This window comes from Eschrichtius robustus, chromosome 13, assembly GCF_028021215.1.
Source record: "Eschrichtius robustus isolate mEscRob2 chromosome 13, mEscRob2.pri, whole genome shotgun sequence".
Taxonomy (NCBI): Eukaryota; Metazoa; Chordata; class Mammalia; order Artiodactyla; family Eschrichtiidae; genus Eschrichtius; species Eschrichtius robustus.
In genome coordinates, this window is record NC_090836.1 from 98,348,045 (window position 1) to 98,367,917 (window position 19,873).

Below are 19,873 nucleotides of genomic sequence, written 5' to 3' on the forward strand. Positions count from 1 at the left end.
TGACAGTCTTTATAACATCTTTACTATCTGCTGCCCCCTATTAAAAAGTAAAATTATGTGTTGGCTACAAATCTGTTAATTTTTAGCAGTGTGTATACCTCTTATTTATTAAATATATAGAAAATTTGTATCATGATGTCTTATTAGATTAATCGTGTTGTTTGTGATTATTATACTTAACTATTCCTAATGACTAAAGGATCAGAGTTCAGTATATATACATATGTACATTTACGGAAGAAATTTCATGGGTTTTTTTTTTTAAATCATATTCCTGTTTCATAAGTACCTTAAAAATTTAGTTCTGCATTATAATCCAGATTAAGTAAGGAGGAAGAACATATTGACTTATTTACATCTGCTCACTTATTAAACAATGGATAAATTAATTTTATTAGGTCTTTATATTAATTGTGATCTGACCACTTATAATCTGCCTTACAAGATGCGTTTTGCAATTTATTTCACAGTTACAATTCTCCTTAATTCATATTACCACATTTCTTGGAATTGAAAAATTGGGACTGAAAACAAGTCTGATTTGGCTGGCTATTTTGAATAAAATCTATAGCTGTAAGATTTTGACGAAAATATAGTTAAAGCATTTACACAGGTTAAAATTTTTTCAAAAAAGATTATATGGCAAAGCTGTAATAAAATGAATGAATATACATGAGTATAAATGGTGCTGAGTATAGCAAACTAAAAAAAAAGTACCTGTAGGTTAAAGACTAGCAAGAATAATTAAGTTTCTTAATAAATATTGATGAAGCCTCTACTGGTATATTTTCTCAGAATTAAAAAGTTGAATGACTTTCATGACTGCTTAACGGGTTACCCTTAGCTATTTTTGTTTCTGTTTTTTTTTTAATATTTATGTATTTTTTTGTCTGCTTCGGGTGTTCATTGTGGAGCGCAGGCTTCCCTCTAGTTGCAGCGTGCAGGCTTCTCTCTAGTTGTGGCATGAGGGTTTTCTCTTCTCTAGTTGTGGCGCGTGGGCTCCAGGGCTCGTGGGCTCTGTAGTTTGCAGCATGCAGGCTCTCTAGTTGAGGTGCGCAAGCTCAGTAGTTGTGGCACGCAGGCTTAGTTGCCCCGCAGCATGCGGGATCTTAGTTCCCTAACCAGGGATCAAACCCGCATCCCCTGCATTGGAAGGCGGATTCTTTACCACTGGACCACGAGGGAAATCCCCCTAGCTGATTGTTTTTGTAAAGTAGATGATTTCTAATTTTCTGCTTTTAGCAAAATGGAAAATATACCTAATTGAATTGTCACGTGATAATGACCTGTCTAAAAATAAGTATTTATACTAAATATATACTAAATACTAAAAGTAGTTTTAGTATTTGTTTTATTGAGTGGGTGGGGTGGGGGAGGAAATATACCTAAAAAGGAATGTAAAGAAATAACTGATGTAATTACAAGGCTCCTCCTTTTTCCATCTCCTTATTTGTGTAAGATATCTTAGTGCTTTATCAAGTCTACAAAAATTTTAAAAATAGGAATAGTGTGAGCTAGATCTCATTCTAGTATTAAGTCATAGTCACTCACAAATATCTGAACTAATCGAGAAGCAAAATCGCTCATCAGGAAGGGCATGTCAAATAAAATTTTACTTTTTATGTTTAAAATTTATCATAATATGTAATATTTCTGTGTGTGGTATATCCAGTGAAAAGTAGAGTTATGAATAGTAGAGATTATTAAAATAGCAGAAGAATAACTGTATCTTTCCTGGTATTATGGTGTGTCAACATCACATGGGCATGTGGACATGGATTAGAACAGTTGTATTAAAGGGGCAACTGTGGATGATTTCTTTCTTTTATAATTTATTCTTTATTATAATTATTACTTTTTTAACATCTTTATTGGAGTATAATTGCTTTACAATGGTGTGTTAGTTTCTGCTTTATAACAAAGTGAATCAGCTATACATATATCCCCATATCTCCTCCCTCTTGCGTCTCCCTCCCACCCTCCCTATCCCACCCCTCTAGGTGGACACAAAGCACGGAGCTGATCTCCCTGTGCTATGCGGCTGCTTCCCACTAGCTATCTGTTTTACATTTGGTAGTGTATATATGTCCATGCCACTCTCTCACTTCGTCCCAGCTTACCCTTCCCCCTCCCTGTGTCCTCAAGTCCATTCTCTACGTCTGCGTCTTTATTCCTGTCCTGCCCCTAGGTTCATCAGAAACATTTTTCTTTTTTTTTTTTTTTTTTTTTTTAGATTCCATATATATGTGTTGGCGTATGGTATTTGTTTTTCTTTTTCTGACTTACTTCACTCTGTATGACACGCTCTAGGTCCACCCACCTCACTACAAATAACTCAATTTCGTTTCCTTTTATGGCTGAGTAATATTCCATTGTATATATGTGCCACATCTTCTTTATCCATTTATAATTATTTTAAAACCCCAGGAACTTGTTTTTTTAATCTGCAACCAAAGTAATAGTGGAAAATATAGAACTATGGCAAAGAGAGTAAAGGAGTGATGAATTAAGGAAAAGTTAATTTGAGAGAGTTTCCTTAAGGAGGTAAGCCCTGAGACAAGTGGTAGTGATGAATAGACAACGAATTAGAGTGTGTGGCAAAGAAAGTAATTCTGGCAAGGACAGATAAGGTAGCCAAGGGCTTGTATTTGTAAGAATGATAAGGGAGGTAAAAGGAATGTACTGGTGAAATGAGGCCCTGGAAAGGCAAGGGGCATGTCTTATCTCTGATTGTACCTTAGCTCCTAACACAGAGCCTGGCACAAGTTAGGCTCTCCATAAATATTCATTGGACTGAACTAAATGACTTGTTTGATTAGAAGTTCTGTGTCGGGGAACTGGAGAATTACTGGAGGCCACTTGATGGACCGAGGAAGTTTGGTTTGATGAAATAGCAAGGACAGTCAAGTCAGTGTTTTCCTGGGTTTGGAGGTGTGATAGCTCATGAGCAGCCCCAGAGGTCACGAGTGGAGTGCCCTCTGCCTTCTGTTAATGCAGCCTCTAGAGCACAGAATTCCTTTCATCGAGATTTGTTGAACACATTCTATTCTAACGTCAGGCCAGTCACTATGTGACGTCGAAGAAAGATACAGTTACATACAACCTTGCACTGATTTTCCTCTCATAGTTTTGGGTTTGTAGATTGGACCTTTCAAGGCACTGTTATCTCCTGTGGTTTTTTGGGGGTTTTTTGTTTGTTTGTTTTTTTGCCCTCTTCAGTTTTTTTTCCTTACCACACTTTATTGTTTAGTTACGGTGCTGCCATATCGTGTTGGCATTTGATCCACAAGTTTCTAATGAGAAAGATGCCCACTTTACCTAAGGTTCAGGGGGAACTGCTCAAACTCTTTTCTCTCCTAAGATTTATAACTCTTACTAATTTTCTACATTTTATGTGTCACGGAAGAACTCTAAGCAGCTGAAATTAAATAACTTTAATTCTTTGTGAGTTTTAAATTTTAGAGCAACTTTAAAGAAAATTAATATATAAGGAATGGTTTCTTATCTTACTAACCCTTACATTCTTCTTTTTAATCCCAGGTTATTTTCAAAAGCTCTTTCTCAATGATTAGAACCGAGCTTTCAGATGGCCTGGAATCCAGGCACTGAGGGCTGGTTTTCTAAGTCAAAGGTAGAGGTGTAATTTGCCCAAGGAGTAAACCCACGTAGGCCACTGAAGCTGTATCAGAGAAGGCCCTTGTTCCTTTCAGCCTCCCTGTCCTCCAGTCTCATTTCATTTTAGTCACATAGGACAAAAGTGAAAATATCTTAAACTCTTCTTTTTTAAAAAGAAGGGTTCCGGGACTTCCCTGGTGGCGCAGTGATTAAGAATCCGCCTGCCAATGCAGGGGACACGGGTTCGAGCAATGGTCCGGGAAGATCCCACATGCCGCGGAGCAACGAAGCCCGTGCGCCACAACTACTGAGCCTGCACTCTGGAGCCCGCGAGCCACAACTACTGAAGCCCGTGCGCCTAGAGCCCGGGCTCCGCAACAAGAGAAGCCACCGCAACGAGAAGCCCGCGCACCGCAGCAAAGAGTAACCACTGCCCACCGCAACTAGAGAAGGCCTGCGCGCAGCAACGAAGACCCAGCACAGCCAGAAATAAATAAATTAATTAAAAAACAATAATAATAAATAAAATAAAAAGAAGGGTTCAATCTGAAATATTTCCAGCTCATTCCAAGGACTTCTCCCCACCCACACCCTCCAAGCAATCACTTGGACTAGTAAAGTCAGTTACAAACTGTGTGAAAGGACAGTGTTCCGTATATTAATAGCAACATTTTAAACAGGTCAAGAAAGGTGTCAGAACTGATTTGATTTATTGTGCATTTATAAAACTATCCCTGGCAGGAGAAGCACAGGGGAGAAAAATGTGACCTGGGCCCCCAGTGGGATTTGGATAGATGGAACTTGAGGGCCAATAAGACAGCACCAGATGGTAGGAGAGTAAAGTGGGTACAGCGTGGAGTCTGGCCTGGCTGGAGCTGCACGTCCACTAGGGGGAGAATAGACCCCACAGGCCACCTGAGCTGAGACGTGGTGGGAACCCTGCTGACCTCCTTGGGTGTCCATGCTTGCATGTTGTTGCCACCTTATCTATGGCTCATTCTTCTTTTTCTGTTTTTTATTCATTATTCTTCCCTTCCCCTGTTTCAGTGGTTGATTTTAGTCCTTCACTTCTTTTGAGCATCGGTTTGAAAAGTATTAAATACATTCTGACCCAAAATGGATGGTGGACCCTGTGAGGCTACATCAACGAGCCGCTCCTGTCTGGCTTTCACCTGTCCAGCCCTGTGCCGTGGGAAAATGTTACCTGCCAAAACCCTTGCTAAAAGCCTGACGCCTGGCGGCACATGGCGAAGTAAACTGAATCTCTCGCCAGTTGCCTATTCAAGCTATGGGGTCTTTGTCATTATATAAAAACTTTTTTCAAATTGATCTCCCAGATTCTATCTACCCCATTCTCACACTGTCAGGTCTCTTTGTAAAATACAGGTCTAGTTGTCTCTCCTCACTTGCTGAAGAATTTCATCTCCTGTCTTAGAGGGGAAAAAAAGGTCTAGCTAGACTCCTCAGCCTGATACATGAAGACCCTACATGCCACGCCACTTCGTTGCTCCCCGTCTCACTGCATCCATAGGCAGCCAAACATTGGAGTCACATTGGGCTTGTCATCATTCCCTAAACACGCCTGATTGTCACCAGTCAGAGCTTTGTACTTGGTTTCCTTGACTTACTCGCCTACCTTGCCTAGGTCCAGGATCAGTGTCCCTCTGCAAAGCCTTTCCTCTGCCAGAGACCCTGCCACAACTTAATAGCTGCTGTTACACCAGGTTGGGGTTTTGTTTTGTTTTGTTTTTAAATTAATTAATTAATTTATTTATTTATTTATTTATTTATTGATTGATTGATTGATTGCTGCGTTGGGTATTCGTTGCAGTGCACGGGCTTCTCGTTGCGGTGGCTTCTCTTGTTGCGGAGCATGGGCTCTAGGCGCACAGGGTTCAGTAGTTGTGGCGCACAGGCTCAGGAGTGTGGCTTGCGGACACTAGAGCTCAGGCTCAGTAGTTGTGACGCACGGGCTTAGTTGCTCCGCGGCATGTGGGATCTTCCCAGGCCAGGGCTCGAACCTGTGTCTCTTGCATTGGCAGAGAGATTCTTAACCACTGCGCCACCAGGGAAGCCCTGGGGTTTTTTTTTTTAAATAAGTTTATTTATTTACTTACTTATTTATTTATTTATGGCTGCATTGGGTCTTCATTGCTGTGCGTGGGCTTTCTCTAGTTGCGGTGAGCAGGGGCTACTCTTAGTTGCGGTGTGTGGGCTTCTCATTGTGGTGGCTTCTCTTGTTGCAGCGCACAGGCTCTAAGTGCGTGGGCTTCAGTAGTTGTGGCACGCGGGCTCTAGAGCGCAGGCTCAGTAGTTGTGGCGCACGGGCTTAGTTGCTCCGCGGCATGTGGGATCTTCCTGGACCAGAGCTCGAACCCCTGTCCCCTGCATTGACAGGTGGATTCTTAACCATGGCACCGCAAGGGAAGCGCCCACCATGTTGGTTTGACGTGTAGACGTCTCCATCTCAGTTGGAGAATTGCTGGCCCCACGTTCTGTTTGACACAGATGGATAAGTGAATGCACACATGCACTGAGATGGTCTTAATGAGATGGCAGTCATACATGTTTTCATACCTGAACAGAGTCGTCACTTTTTTAGCAAGCAGGAGCCAGGATCAGCATTTTGAATCAAAATATCTGTTTCTGAGTAAAGAAAACTTCATGTGAATTGGTCTTTAAGTGACAAATGAAGCTATTCATGGGTTCTGCCTCAGAACTCTTGGTTACTGATACTAGAAACTTATAAAAAGACGTAAAATTTGGTTCTCCATTTTAGGCTTCAGCTCTGGCGGCATGGACTACGGCATGGTTGGTGGGAAGGAGGCTGGAACAGAGTCTCGCTTTAAACAGTGGACCTCCATGATGGAGGGACTGCCCTCTGTAGCCACACAGGAAGCCAATATGCACAAAAATGGTAAGAGCAAACAAAGCTTCGTGACTTGGAGCTGTTCCGACTCTCAGCAGGCCTTGACGAAGTGGCCTATAAACTTACTTTGAAGCACAGATCTATTTTAGCTTTTTCCTAATGAGTCTCTTGATTTTTTTCCCCCCAATCCTATGATCACCTAGGAGAGGAAGATTGGGGTTGTGTGTATTTCAAATTATAAGAAACTTAAATGCTAGTTCCACTTAAGGGGAGCAAAATTTCCCACCTGCAATGGGATTGAGAGCAGTAGCAGTGAACTTGAGCTCCCCTTAGGTTAAAACCCTAATAAATAGGCTGAGAGAACAGAATCCGTTTTTGGAGCTACAAGAGAGAGATCATAACAAATATGTATCATGATGATTGTTTGAGCTCTTTGATCTCCAAAAGATGACTAATAGATCAATACCTGAGGTTTGAACTTTCCACAAATCTTTCTTGTTCTTTATGAATTACAGTGTCTGCAAGACAGCAGTTGAGGGCATTGTAATTGTAGGCTTTGGTTGTGAATGTGGGTCAGCTCTACCATCTCTGTAATTCTCTGTAAGAGCATCTCCATTTCCCTGTGAAATGGATAAAAGGTCTTAGGACCTTCCTTCAGCCTTTGTTTCAATGTTTGTTTCATTTGACAGTAATTTACTTGGGCTCAGCTGTGTCCATGAGAACCAAGTTGTAAATAGGGGTCGGACTGGCTCCTGCAGGGGCTTCCTGGCAGCCTCAGCCCCATCAGTCTGGAGCCTTTCAGGGTTCCTTTATAAACCCCTCTTTCATGTGCCCACCCGGTAGGCTGGTGAAGTGGCCACGTGAAGTTCTCTGCCTGCTGTCCCTAAGCATTATCATTTGATTTCATGCTACAAAATCAAGAATGATTTATTGAAATTATCAAATCTGTTTCTGGACTGAATAATCTAAGCTCAGCATCTATAGCTTTGGACACTTAGGCTGCTTCCTTAGGCTGATGATTCATTAAGTCCCCTTGTCCCCAAAGACATGATAGGTGTATGATTATAATTGCACAGTGGCACGTGAGAAGCTATCTTACAGGTAGAATACTCGCTTGCCTTTTTAGAGCTTATAGGTAATGTTTTCCCATTTCCTTAGCAATCCCCAAGGTAATTGAGCTATTCATTTCCTACTACTTCACTACTATGTGCCCTTGAGTCAAATTCCTGTCAGTGGCTCCAGAAAAGCGAATGACTTCTCTTAGCTGAGCGTGGAGACAGTTTTAATAATACTTGTGCTAGGCCAAACCAAACAGATTATTTTCATCGATATTTACACAAATATTTTATTTTCATTTTTTTTACTTTTTGGCTATGGCGTGCGGAATGCAAGATCTTAGTTCCCCGACTAGGGATTGAACCCGTGCCCCCTGCAGTGGAAGCATTAAGTCTTAACCACTGGACCACCAGGGAAGTCCCTACACAAATATTTTAATACATTACCCTGGAAGTAATTTTATCTGTTCATAAACAGCATCCTAAGAGTAGATCAGGTAACACAATACAGCATGTAAAATTCGTTTGAAAGATAAGTAGAATGGTATCTCACAGAGGTCAAAATTTTCATTTAAAGTAAAGTTCATTTTTTGTTAGTTTAAGGGAATTATTAAGCTTTTAATATTTTTCCTGCCTCCCAGCATATAAAATGCATGAAGGGGGCACCAACAAAACTGCTGAAATACTCTCGGGACAGCAGTTTTACAAAGGATTTGCTGTTCTTCATGTGTGGAGCCGTGGATCTCAGAGCTGCAGAGTTCACTGCTGGCCCTGTGCTGGCAGAGACCCTCGGCGGCGGCGGCGGCGGCGGCGGCGAGAATGCTGTCTCATTGCTTTGGAATTTAAAGCAATTGCAGATGCCTTTCTCTCCAGCGAACTCCCTCTGTTTACTCTGCTTCTTCCAGCTAAACTAGGCCTGATCAGCACTTAAAGACTTGGGTGGGTTGGTGTCAGTAGAAATGTAATTAAAAACCCTTTTATGTGCCGCAAATTGTTGAGTATTTTTCCTATTCCTCATCCCTAGGTCATCAGTGTAAAAACTGGGGGGATGATGGTATGATTCGTAGTTGATGAAAGTTTTGTTAACTTCATAAGACCCTGGAGTTTTAAAATTGAACAGGACGTTCAGGACTGAGAAGAGCGCTGTGTGCGTAAGTGCAGACTGAGAGGCTGAAAGGCGAGATGAGTCGTCAAGGTCATCCTGCTCCCTAATTAGGCGGTGGCTTTCAAGTGGGACCTCGGATTCCAGGACTCTTCTTACTGCATCCTGTGTTTGAGTTCCTCTAAATGAAAGCGCAACAAGTTCTGTTCATAGGAGTCCTTTCTGGTGTGAATTAGTTACCTCTCTCTTTTCTCAGGCGCTATAGTGGCCCCTGGTAAGACCAGAGGAGGGTCACCATACAACCAGTTTGATATCATCCCGGGTGACACACTGGGTGGCCATACGGGTCCTGCTGGTGATAGCTGGTTACCTGCCAAATCTCCACCAACAAATAAAATCGGAAGTAAATCCAGCAATGCCAGTTGGCCTCCAGGTATTGTACAGGAAATGTTTTTTCTGGGATATCATTTTTTTTTATAATTGTTAATACCAGGTTCTGAACAGATTACTTCTGACACTCCCTTTACGAAGGCATTCACTTTGATTTTTTTTCATTCAGTAATTATTGTCTGATAAAAGCAGGGAAGAATTTGCTGTGGGAAGATAGCAAATTTTCATTAGAGGGGGTCTCTGCTCTGTAGAGTTCAGTCAGGAACATAGGTGTGAACGCTGATCACCTACAAGGCAAGTTACTGTGTGGTAAATACTGCACAGGCACAGATAGGCCAAAGGAAGTCCGTGGAGTGCAGCCTGGGAGTAAAAGAAGGTGACCTTGGAGCCGGGACTTGGCATTCATCCATGCAAAGGATGCCTTGTAACGTGGGTTCTTCTGAAATGTCCAGCGAATTGATTAGTTTATTCACGGAGCAAGTATTTATTATCAGTTTCTAGGTACGCAGTAGTGAGTGCAGTGAGACTATTTGCTATTTGTTTTCTCTTTTTATTCTGATACAAGTAATCTATCTTCATTGTAGAAAAAAATTTTAATTTATTAAAGCAAAATTAAAAACAAGAAGTTTGGTGTATGTCCTTCTAAACCTCTTTCTATACGGGTATATTTGAGCTATGAATATGTATAGTTTCTAGTATAGTGCATATTCATATGTACTACATACTGTTCTTCCTCATCATGGTTAGGAAAATAAAAGTTTAATATAGCTTTAAATATGATTTAAATTAACTGATAAAAAATTGTAAACACTTAAATATTTTCTAGGCTTTCTCATGATAAGCCAAATTATTCCTGCTGGTTGTCCCTGGACATTCCACGTGGTAGTGGTCATATGTGTTTTCTTTTGTGCATCTGAGCCAATTTCCAGTGAGATAAGTGGGAGAAATATCTCCTCTCCAACTCAGATTTTCTCCCAGTTTTTGTCCTAGATGCCTCACAGTTGTCATGAGACCACACTACTGTATCCTGCCTCCCTGCCCTCAGGCCTGAACTTCCCTGGGAGCAGGAAGAGCAGGAGCAGGGCCTGGGGCCAGACCTTGAGGGTCTGTGGCATCAAGTTCCCAAGCAGAGAGAGAAGGTCGACATGTCGGGATAGCACAGGAGTGCTGCTGGCAAAGTATATGTTCAGGCCGACTTTTTTTTTTTTTAATTTTGTGATGAAAGTCTGAGCTAAAATAGATTCAGAAGTTAGACTCTTCACAGATCTATTTCATGTATCAAAAAATAACTTTACCACGTTTTGAACAACTTCCTACCTCTATCCAACATTTGTTCTCCTTATCTCAGAATTCCAACCAGGAGTGCCATGGAAAGGTATCCAAAACATTGACCCTGAATCTGACCCCTATGTCACCCCAGGAAGTGTGCTGGGGGGTACAGCCACATCTCCCATTGTAGATACTGACCACCAACTTCTGCGGGATAACACCACAGGTAAATAAGTGAAACACCCCTCGTGTTTATTCAGTACCCAGTATTTTCATGTTTGGCAGGCTGTGGCTTCATTTGTACTTGCTGGTATCTCACCAGAAAACATAGGAATATGTAGCTTTTCACATTTAGTTTTTAGATATAGTTTGTCCTTCCTCTTACTAAAGGTTAAATAAAATACTTCAAGATTTCACTAGTTACGCTGACATTTATCTGCACTGTTTTCATTTCGTTCTTCATTCGTCATCCAAAGGGTCTAATTCTTCCCTCAACACCTCGCTGCCTTCACCTGGTGCCTGGCCCTACAGTGCCTCTGACAACTCCTTCAGCAACGTTCATAGCACTTCAGGTACGCGTGTGACCCAGTTCTGCCCCTTCGCTAGCGCTTTCCTGTCTGGCTGCCTTCTACAAAGGAGATTGGCGTTTATTTCTTAAGGAATAAATACCTCTATAGCAGTTGACCAGCATAGGTCAGGGTGGATGGAGACCCACCTCTTGTATTGGCTGCGTCCTTGGGGAACTTGCAGTCTCAACAGAGGCAGGGTGAGACAAATACAGCTTTAGGACCAAGGCAGATGGTGACATAATTACAGGGAGCTATGGGTGTTGAGAGGGCAGAGGTTATATCCTGATGACACAAGTGCTTTTCTTTTAACCAGTCTGCCAAGAAAATCAGGGGCCGTGGGAAGAACCAGTTAAGTCCAGGTTGTTATTCCTAAGGCAGCCAATTAGAGCTTGCTTTTCTCTAAAAATTCTTCCACTTACAGACAAAGGCTAAGGGCAGATGGCCAAGGGGAAAAAAAACAGGACCTTGGTTAATTCTACCAACAACATTTGTTGAGTTCCGTGTGTGTGTGTGTGTGTGTGTGTGTGTGTTTAAGACAATAGGGAATGGAAAACTTATTGGTTATAACAGAGCCTTTGAAGTCACTTACTTAGCACAACACCTTATAGATTGGTAGACCAATCATTAGTAATTGGCACCTTGGTCTTGCAAAAGTTGGACCTTAAGCCATTAAAGTCATTAAGACTTCTGACGTTTATGCAGGTAAATGCAAATAAAACAAATCCTTAGCTACCTACTAAGGCACTGCGGGTTAATGACCTTACAGATTGTCTTCTTTTCCTTTCCACCTCTGTCATATCAACAGTGCAACAGTGCAACAGTAACCTCTCAGGACCAGGCAGCATGCTAAGCCTTCAGCGTGAATTCTTATCTTACCTTCACCAAAGTCTGTGGGGGAGGTCCCGCTATTATCCCCATTTTGTAGATGAAGAAACTGAGGTTCAAAGAGCTGATAGAATTTGCCTCAGGTCCAAGTGAGTGTGTAAAGGAGCCAACTCCATATTCCATGTTTCTAAACACCACCCTACATTATGCTTTTATAGGACTTCTACCTTTTTTTTTAATTTTTTTTTTTTTTTTTTTTTTTTTTTTTTGGCTACACTGCATGGCATGTGGGATCTTAGTTCCCCGACCAGGGATTGAACCCATGCCCCCTGCACTGGAAGTGCACAGTCTTAACCACTGGACTGCCAGGGAAGTCCCCTAGGGCTTCTACCTTTACATGTAAAAACTCATTTTCACCTCTTTTATTCCTGTAACTGCCCATGCCTCTGTTTTAACTATTTTATCTTTCGTTTACAAGCGGTCACCTGAGAGATGACTCAAGCATCACCCTTGTTTAAAACTGAATGTATACATTTCCAACCCTCACCCTCACAAATTTTCTTTTTTAATTAATTAATTTATTTATTTATTTATTTGTGGCTGTGTTGGGTCTTCGTTGCTGTGCGCTGGCTTTCTCTAGTTGCGGTGAGCGGGGGCTACTCTTCGTTGTGGTGCACGGGCTTCTCGTTGCGGTGGCTTCTCTTGTTGTGGAGCACAGGCTCTAGGTGCGCGGGCTCAGTAGTTGTGGCTCGCGGGCTCTAGAGTGCAGGCTCAGTAGTTGTGGTGCACGGGCTCAACTTCTCTGTGGCATGTGGGATCTTCCCGGGGCAGGGCTCGAACCCGTGTCCCCTGCATTGGCAGGCGGACTCTTAACCACTGCGCCACCAGGGAAGCCCTGTCTTTCGTTCTTAACTCTTTTTCTTAGTGGCGCTGCTGTGCATCACTTAGTCGCAGCATCTCAGTCTTCCCTCTCGCCTCTTCCTCACTCTTTCCTGTCTCCCTCGCTTGCTGGATCCAGCCAGTGATGACGTCTCCCAAGTGGTTTCTTCTCTCTCAGATCCATTTCTTCTCTTCCATTCTCTTTGCTGTCATCCACATTTTGGCCCTAGTTTAAACACTGCCTGCTAAATCTACTGCAAAAACTCCTGATAGCATCTGAAACTGCCCCCAGCGGACCTTTATGGCCTCCTTTACCTCTCTGCTACTGTGAAATGTTGTTCGGCCAAACTTGGGGAGAAACATATTTGGTACAAAGAGAGTTTAAGTTGAAGCTCGGTTTCTATTTTCCTGTCTTGCTGAGCCGTCCATTTATATCAATCCTTCAAGACTTGTCTTGGCAAAGTCGTTGCTGACAGCCCAGCGTTGTCATTTTCCTCCTCCGTGTATTGAACATATATGATGTTGCCTGGGTTACCAATTCTGTTGTTCATCTTTTCTGTTTTCCCGTCTGAACTTGAAGTTCTTGGGAACAACTGTTTATATTATCCATAGCACTGATTTAGCACCTTAAAAGCAGAGTAAGCCCTTAGTGAATATTTGTTGATTATATTTTAAAAATCTGTTTGAATGTTATCTAGTATTCTGGATCAAGAAAAGTTTAATTTTTAATGTACTTTCCATTCAATCTGCAAGTATTTATAGAATAAATACTTTAGTTCTGCCTGGGTTCACATTCTACTCTATCTGTAAGACTAATGACTTTAAGAAGGCTTTCCTTGAATTTATCTTCCTTTTCAGGTTGTGTTTAGCTAAGAAAGCAGTAGAGAATTAGTTATCTTACTAACTCTTTAGTTCATGTGTTAATTTGTCAATTCAGAGTAAGAGTCATTGAAAATTTATATTTGATAAGCTCAGAGAACAAAATTATTTTGTACTGCTCCTCTTAAATTGTGCCCTTAATATTTTTAGAATTTAAACACGTATGTATTTGTGTGTGCGTGCGTATGTGTATTTGTTAACAAAAGTGACCTGTCTAACCTAATTTCCGCCTTAATTTTCTCTTCTTACAGCAAAGTTCCCTGATTACAAATCGACATGGTCCCCAGATCCCATAGGACACAACCCCACTCATCTCTCCAACAAGATGTGGAAAAACCATATTTCCTCAAGGAACACTACACCGCTGCCCCGCCCGCCTCCCGGTCTGACCAACCCCAAGCCGTCATCTCCCTGGAGCAGCACAGCACCCCGCTCAGTCAGGGGGTGGGGGACACAGGACTCACGGCTTGCCTCTGGTGAGAAGGATCTGCCTAAAGGAGCATCATTGTTCCAACCCGAGGGGCTTATGTTCACACAAATGTTGAAGACACGATGAACTCAGAGGAAATCACGGTTGTTGGGTAGAGGAAAAAGTATCTCTTGAGTGGAGAATTGAAGTCAGCATAAGGCAGAGGGACCCAAGAACTCCCGGGGTACTGATGGAGTAAAGATGAGAACCCTGGGAGGACAACATTGTCTTGCAAATAAGGCGCAAGAGCGCATAGGATCAAGGTCTAGGAGAAGAGAACTGGCTATTCAGTGACAGGATAAAGGAGGTCAGAGTGAGGCAGAAGGAGAAGATGATTTATAAAAGGAGAGAGGAACCCTGTGGGCTGTTTGAAAATGTGTCTCACGCGTGGCTATCTTAATTTTTTGATGGTTCTTCCTGATCTTTTTTTCTGGTTGCTTCCAGCCTCCACCTGGAGTGATGGTGGTTCAGTTCGTCCTAGTTACTGGCTGGTTCTTCACAATCTCACTCCACAGGTAACCACGCTTTCTTGGGATTTTCTGGATGGGACTTGATTGTATTACGAGAGGGAAAGTCCGAGGTGTGTGGGGCTAGCAGAGAGGAGAGCTCGTTTATTTCCTGGTCACCACAGAGAGGTCCCGCCTGCAGGGGTGAGTCTCCCCAGCTAAGGCCCGAAGCCTACTTCTGAAGCTGGGGGGATGCTGGACACCCAGCTTCACGCCTGCCTTCATGGTGATGTTGACACGTGTAGTTTATAAATAGTGAGCATGGGGTGGTGATCTGGTGAATTCTGTTTAGCAGAGATAACTTGCTGTGTGGATCTGCCTGTCAGAATCTGGAACCAAGCAAAAAAGTTACCTGTTTTTGTGTTACTCATTCAACGAGACTTGTGGCTCACTGGTAACCATTTTTATGCTTCATTCATACACAATTAACCATCCATCTCTGCAGTGGAAGGAATGTGTGGATTTCGTGGCTTAAATGCCGTATGTGTGAATTTCTGTCTGTTAATTTAATTTTCATTTCCTGTCTGTTCTCTTCTTCTCTGTAGATGGCATTACTGATTTGCTCTCATCAGAACGTGCTCTCTGGGTTGTTGTTACAGTGGTGGGGTTTCATTTGCACCAAACCTCCCTCCCTTCCGCTTGAGTTGCCTGATAACTGACGTATTTGCAGCAACATACGTGGAGCACTCAAATGAGGTTAAATGAACCCATGGAAACTGAGCCCAGGGCCTTCATTTGGGCTTGACAGCACAACCTTTACAACACCTTGTTAAAAAGGAATCAATTATACCTCCCTCCCTTTGACACAGAGAGTAAATTGTCTGGCATTTAATTCATAAGTGGATTCATGCACACTTTACTAAGCCAGCATTTTCCAGAGTGTTCCCATGGGATATTAATAGGTCTCTGGCCTAATATGTTTGTAATACATACTTGATTAAACAAAATTAAGCAGGTGCCTTCATTATGAGGCTTCTTAGACCCTTTACTATGCTTTAACATGTATTATGATCCTCTGTGGGGAAATACAGATTCTCCTAAATTTATTTGCCTAGTGAACCTATTTGTGGGGAGTAAATCTGGGGCTCGTATTTCAAGGTTCGTGTTGAGATGGACAGTTTTCTAAATACAGTTAACATGAGGAACTGTCTGGAACGGCTCTTAATCTCCATATCTAGTCAACTCAGCTGAAAGCCCTGGGTTATTTATTTAGCGAAGAGTTGACTGAAGTATAGACATTTTATATAACCATCCTCAAAATATGCCTCATTATTTCTAAGTTGTCACAGTGCTGTGGGTGTAATATGGTTAGGATGAGAGAAGCAGTGTTGAAAGGAGCCTGTATTATCATATGAAACATAGTAAAGGTACAGACTACTATGGATAAGATAAATAAGCTACAAGGCTATATCGTACAACACAGGGAATATAGCCAATGTTTTATAACTATAAATGGAGTATAATCTATAAAAATGTTATACACTTGAAACTAATGTAATATTGTAAATCAACTATACCTCAATTAAATTTTTTTAATTTAAAAGTAAATAAATAAAATGAAAAAATAGTAATTACATTTGTATATGTATATAAATGAATATAGGCAGGCTTCCCTGGTGGTGCAGTGGTTAAGAATCCGCCTGCCAATGCAGGGAACACGGGTTCGATCCCTGGTCCGGGAAGATCCCGCATGCCGCGGAGCAACTAAGCCCATGCGCCACAACTACGGAGCCTGCGCTCTAGAGCCCGCGAGCCACAACTACTGAGCCCGCGTGCCGCAACTACTGAAGCCCGCACGCCTAGAGCCCGTGCTCCGCAACAAGAGAAGCCACCAAAATGAGAAGCCCACGTACCACAACGAAGAGTAGCCCCCGCTCGTCTCAACTAGAGAAAGCCCGCGTGCAACAACGAAGACCCAACACAGCCATAAATAAATAAATAAATAAATTTATTTTTTTAAAAAATGAATATAGGGATTGGCTGTGTTTGTGTTAGAAAGAATTGATTCATTTAAAAATCAAAATGACCTAATAGCAGACATCTCACTAATCTCAATCATAGCTTAAAAGGAGGTTATAAGGCCACATTTTTGGGGGACCTGGATAAATTTACTTGTCATCACCTACCATTTATTTATAGGGCATCTATCCTAAAAAAGTCACTTGTGGTATATACTGACATGCTTATATAGTCAATTGTCATTTATAAAACAATGCTAAGAGCTTTTGTCCCATCATTTTCTGTAAAGAATTACGGTGAAACTGCCAGTTTTCATCCTGTAGGGTTTCCATGGTAAAACCACAGAATGTTTCCACTGCTGCTGCCAGTAGCACAACTTTTTAAGGCTATTCCAGTAGTAATCTGTTTCCCTTCCCAAAAAATGAACTGAAATGTTGCACTGAGCAGCTTCAATAAACCTAGTAAAGTTCTTGATACAACTAAATCGGAGGGAATAAAGAGATTTGTTCTCTAAGTCATAGGTGAGGAAGGGCAATTGTCCCTAATCACTGAACACCCTAATGCTGAGAGTCTGACTAGGGTGAGCAGCTATAAAAAAACCATTGGTCACGTTGGCTGAGGGCAGCAGAAGGCACAGAGAGAGAAGTAGGTAGAAGTAGAGTCTCTCCTTGAGATGGCGAGAGTAGGAGTAAAGAGACGTCAGAATAGTCTGAGCTGGGTCAAGCGTCGGCATTCTAAATCGTCAGATGGTTAGCAGTGCCTTTCTTGTTCGTGTCTTTTCTCTGTAGCTTTTGGTGAGATTGGAAGAATGTTACATTAGTAATCATGCTCAGAACTTTGCATGTTCTCTTACATTCTTATTTGGTTACCGTCTTATTTCTGCTTTTTAAGCCTCTACCAGTCAGCATAGGTTTACTTGTTTACCTCTTAAGGAAAATAGACCACAGGTTGAATCATATGCTTTTGTTTTGAGCTGTATTTATACAAATTTTTTATGTGCAAAATGGCCACATTAGATCTGAGCCCAGTGCTTTGAATATCTTAAGATTTGCCTTGAAGACCTCTGTATTCAGTGCAGTCTTTCCCTGCCTTGAGTTCTTCATTTGTCTCTCCGAGACTTATTTAGTACTAATGCTGTTATTTACGAACCGGAAGTCCTTCTCATTCTCAAATATAAGAAAGGTCACTTGACTTCCTTTCCCACCCCATCACCAGTTATTATCTCATGACTGTCATTACTCTTTTAGATTGATGGGTCAACCTTGAGAACCATCTGCATGCAGCATGGCCCACTGCTGACATTCCATCTGAACCTAACCCAGGGCACCGCCCTGATCCGATACAGCACCAAACAGGAGGCGGCCAAGGCCCAAACTGCACTGCACATGTGAGTACCCAGCCTGCGCTCACTGAGACAAACATGCATGAAGAGGCACATGTGAGTATTCGGGCACCTGCTTAATTAAACAGAGATGCACGAGAACATGCACACAAACGGCATCATGACATGAGCAATGGCTTGAGTACCGAGGTGGCTAATCTCTTCTACCTATGTAAGCATGGATTGTCCTGTTTGTATCCGATAATCGGAATTCCAAAAGTAACAGATTTGTGAAACAGTGAGCACATTTTTAGTACCATGAAACAAATCCAGGATTTATGAAATGTGAGACGTTGTAAGTGCTGTCCCTTTTCGTAATGGGATCTAGCTGCTTTCTTTGGCCTCTGTGGGTGATGATGAATATTGTGGTCTTAGTGGGTAGCAGGGGTTCTTCCTGAAGTAAGTGGGGCTGGGTCAGACTCTGACTATCCTCTTCCCCGCCGCTGTCAAGGTGGTGAACGGGAGGAGCTGACTCCCCGTGGCTGCAGATGCCATGACGGGAAGGTACACGCAGAACAAGCAAGTGATGGGGAGGTCAGGCAGTGAGCCCGGCCCTGAGACGAAGCAGCACTTCAGGTGCCTGGAGCTGGGTCACCTTGATGCTTGGGGCTGTGATCTTTTACCCCCAAGGGGGAGAAGAAAAGAGGTGGCGTTTTACTTGACATACAAATTCCATATCCCAAGGGATATTGATATATAATATTCTCCAGTAGTCTTTGGATATCTGGAGATTGAGTGATACGTTGTTCTCAATCAGTACTTCTCAGTCACCTTTTGGTCTGGTTAAAATGCAGGTTCCGATCCTGTGATTCTGAAAAGCGTCCCGGGGAGGTGGAAGCTGGAGTCAAAGGACCACGCTTCTGAGTAGCGAGGACCCAAAATACTCAGTCCCTGTGCATGCTTTTAGGAGTTTCCTCAAATGCATAGCTCTTTCCCTCCCCTTTTTTCCAGGTGTGTGCTGGGAAACACTACCATCCTGGCTGAGTTTGCCACTGATGACGAAGTTAGCCGCTTTCTGGCACAAGCTCAGCCCCCTACCCCTGCGGCGACCCCGAGTGCACCCGCAGCGGGTTGGCAGTCCCTGGAGACCGGCCAGACCCAGTCGGATCCCGTCGGACCTGCTCTGAATCTTTTCGGTGGGTCCACAGGGCTCGGGCAATGGAGCAGCAGTGCTGGTGGCAGCAGCGGGGCCGATCTTGCTGGCGCTTCATTGTGGGGACCCCCAAACTATTCTTCTAGCTTGTGGGGAGTCCCGACCGTGGAAGACCCCCACAGGATGGGCAGCCCTGCTCCTTTACTACCTGGTGACCTTCTGGGAGGAGGGTCGGATTCAATCTGAACTTAGAACTTTCAACTCTGACCTCGTGACCTTTTTTGGAACAGCAGCAGCACTAACTTGACCTTTTCGTTTTTTTTTTCAACTTGCAATAAATACATTTTTAAAAGGAAAAAAGAAAACGGAGAGAGAAAAAAAGGTGGGTCACTGACAGACTGTCTGAGCACATAGTTGCCTCCCTTATAACTTCAGTTTTTTCGTTTGGAATACGAATCCAAAAAGAGAACATATCACTCTTGAAATACTTGAATCATGAACGCCAACCTAGAAAGACAATGTGAAGCAAGTACACATACCATTTAAATTTAAACACAAAAAAATTAAAAAAATTAGTTTCTAGTTTTTCACTTTTTTCATGTTATATGGAAGTTGTTGCTAAGAAACATATATACTGAAAAAAAAAAATAGCTTTTTAACTTTGTTTGCACTGGGTGTGTTTCCGTCCTTAGGTCTACCATGTTTGGGAGGGAGGGGAATTCAAAAGAATTGTTGGGGTGGGGGGAGGGAAGACTTGACGGAGCCTCACTTTAAAAACAAAAACACAAAAAACCTAAAAAAAAAAAAACAAAAACAAAGAAAAAAAAATTGTGATTGGCTGGTTGATAAATACCAGTGTGTTCTGGCACATGTAACTGCCCAGGCATGCTCGTTCTGGTATGTGTGTGCACGTGTGTTCATGTGCATTCGCGTGCATCCTTCTCTCTGTCTCTGTGTGTGTGTGTGTGTGTGTGTGTGTGTGCGCGCGCGCGCGCCTGTGTCCTCCTCCTCCT

The 19,873-nt window shown here is 42.5% G+C and overlaps 1 protein-coding gene across 4 annotated transcripts in view; it reads left to right on the top strand.

Moving 5' to 3' along the window:
* TNRC6B (trinucleotide repeat containing adaptor 6B) overlaps window positions 1–19,411 on the top strand; it is a 246,682-nt gene extending 227,271 nt beyond the window's left edge. For 3 of the 4 annotated variants that reach the window (XM_068560730.1, XM_068560732.1, XM_068560731.1), the window contains 8 exons: window positions 6,395–6,532; window positions 8,898–9,074; window positions 10,380–10,526; window positions 10,777–10,872; window positions 13,704–13,928; window positions 14,366–14,436; window positions 17,634–17,773; window positions 18,719–19,411. In XM_068560730.1, the coding sequence (XP_068416831.1) occupies window positions 6,395–6,532; window positions 8,898–9,074; window positions 10,380–10,526; window positions 10,777–10,872; window positions 13,704–13,928; window positions 14,366–14,436; window positions 17,634–17,773; window positions 18,719–19,106 (1,382 nt within the window). In that variant the 3' untranslated portion in view covers window positions 19,107–19,411. The remainder of the gene's footprint in view (window positions 1–6,394; window positions 6,533–8,897; window positions 9,075–10,379; window positions 10,527–10,776; window positions 10,873–13,703; window positions 13,929–14,365; window positions 14,437–17,633; window positions 17,774–18,718) is intronic. The other variant, XM_068560733.1, reaches the window with a different exon arrangement.
* Window positions 19,412–19,873: the final 462 nt, after the last annotated feature.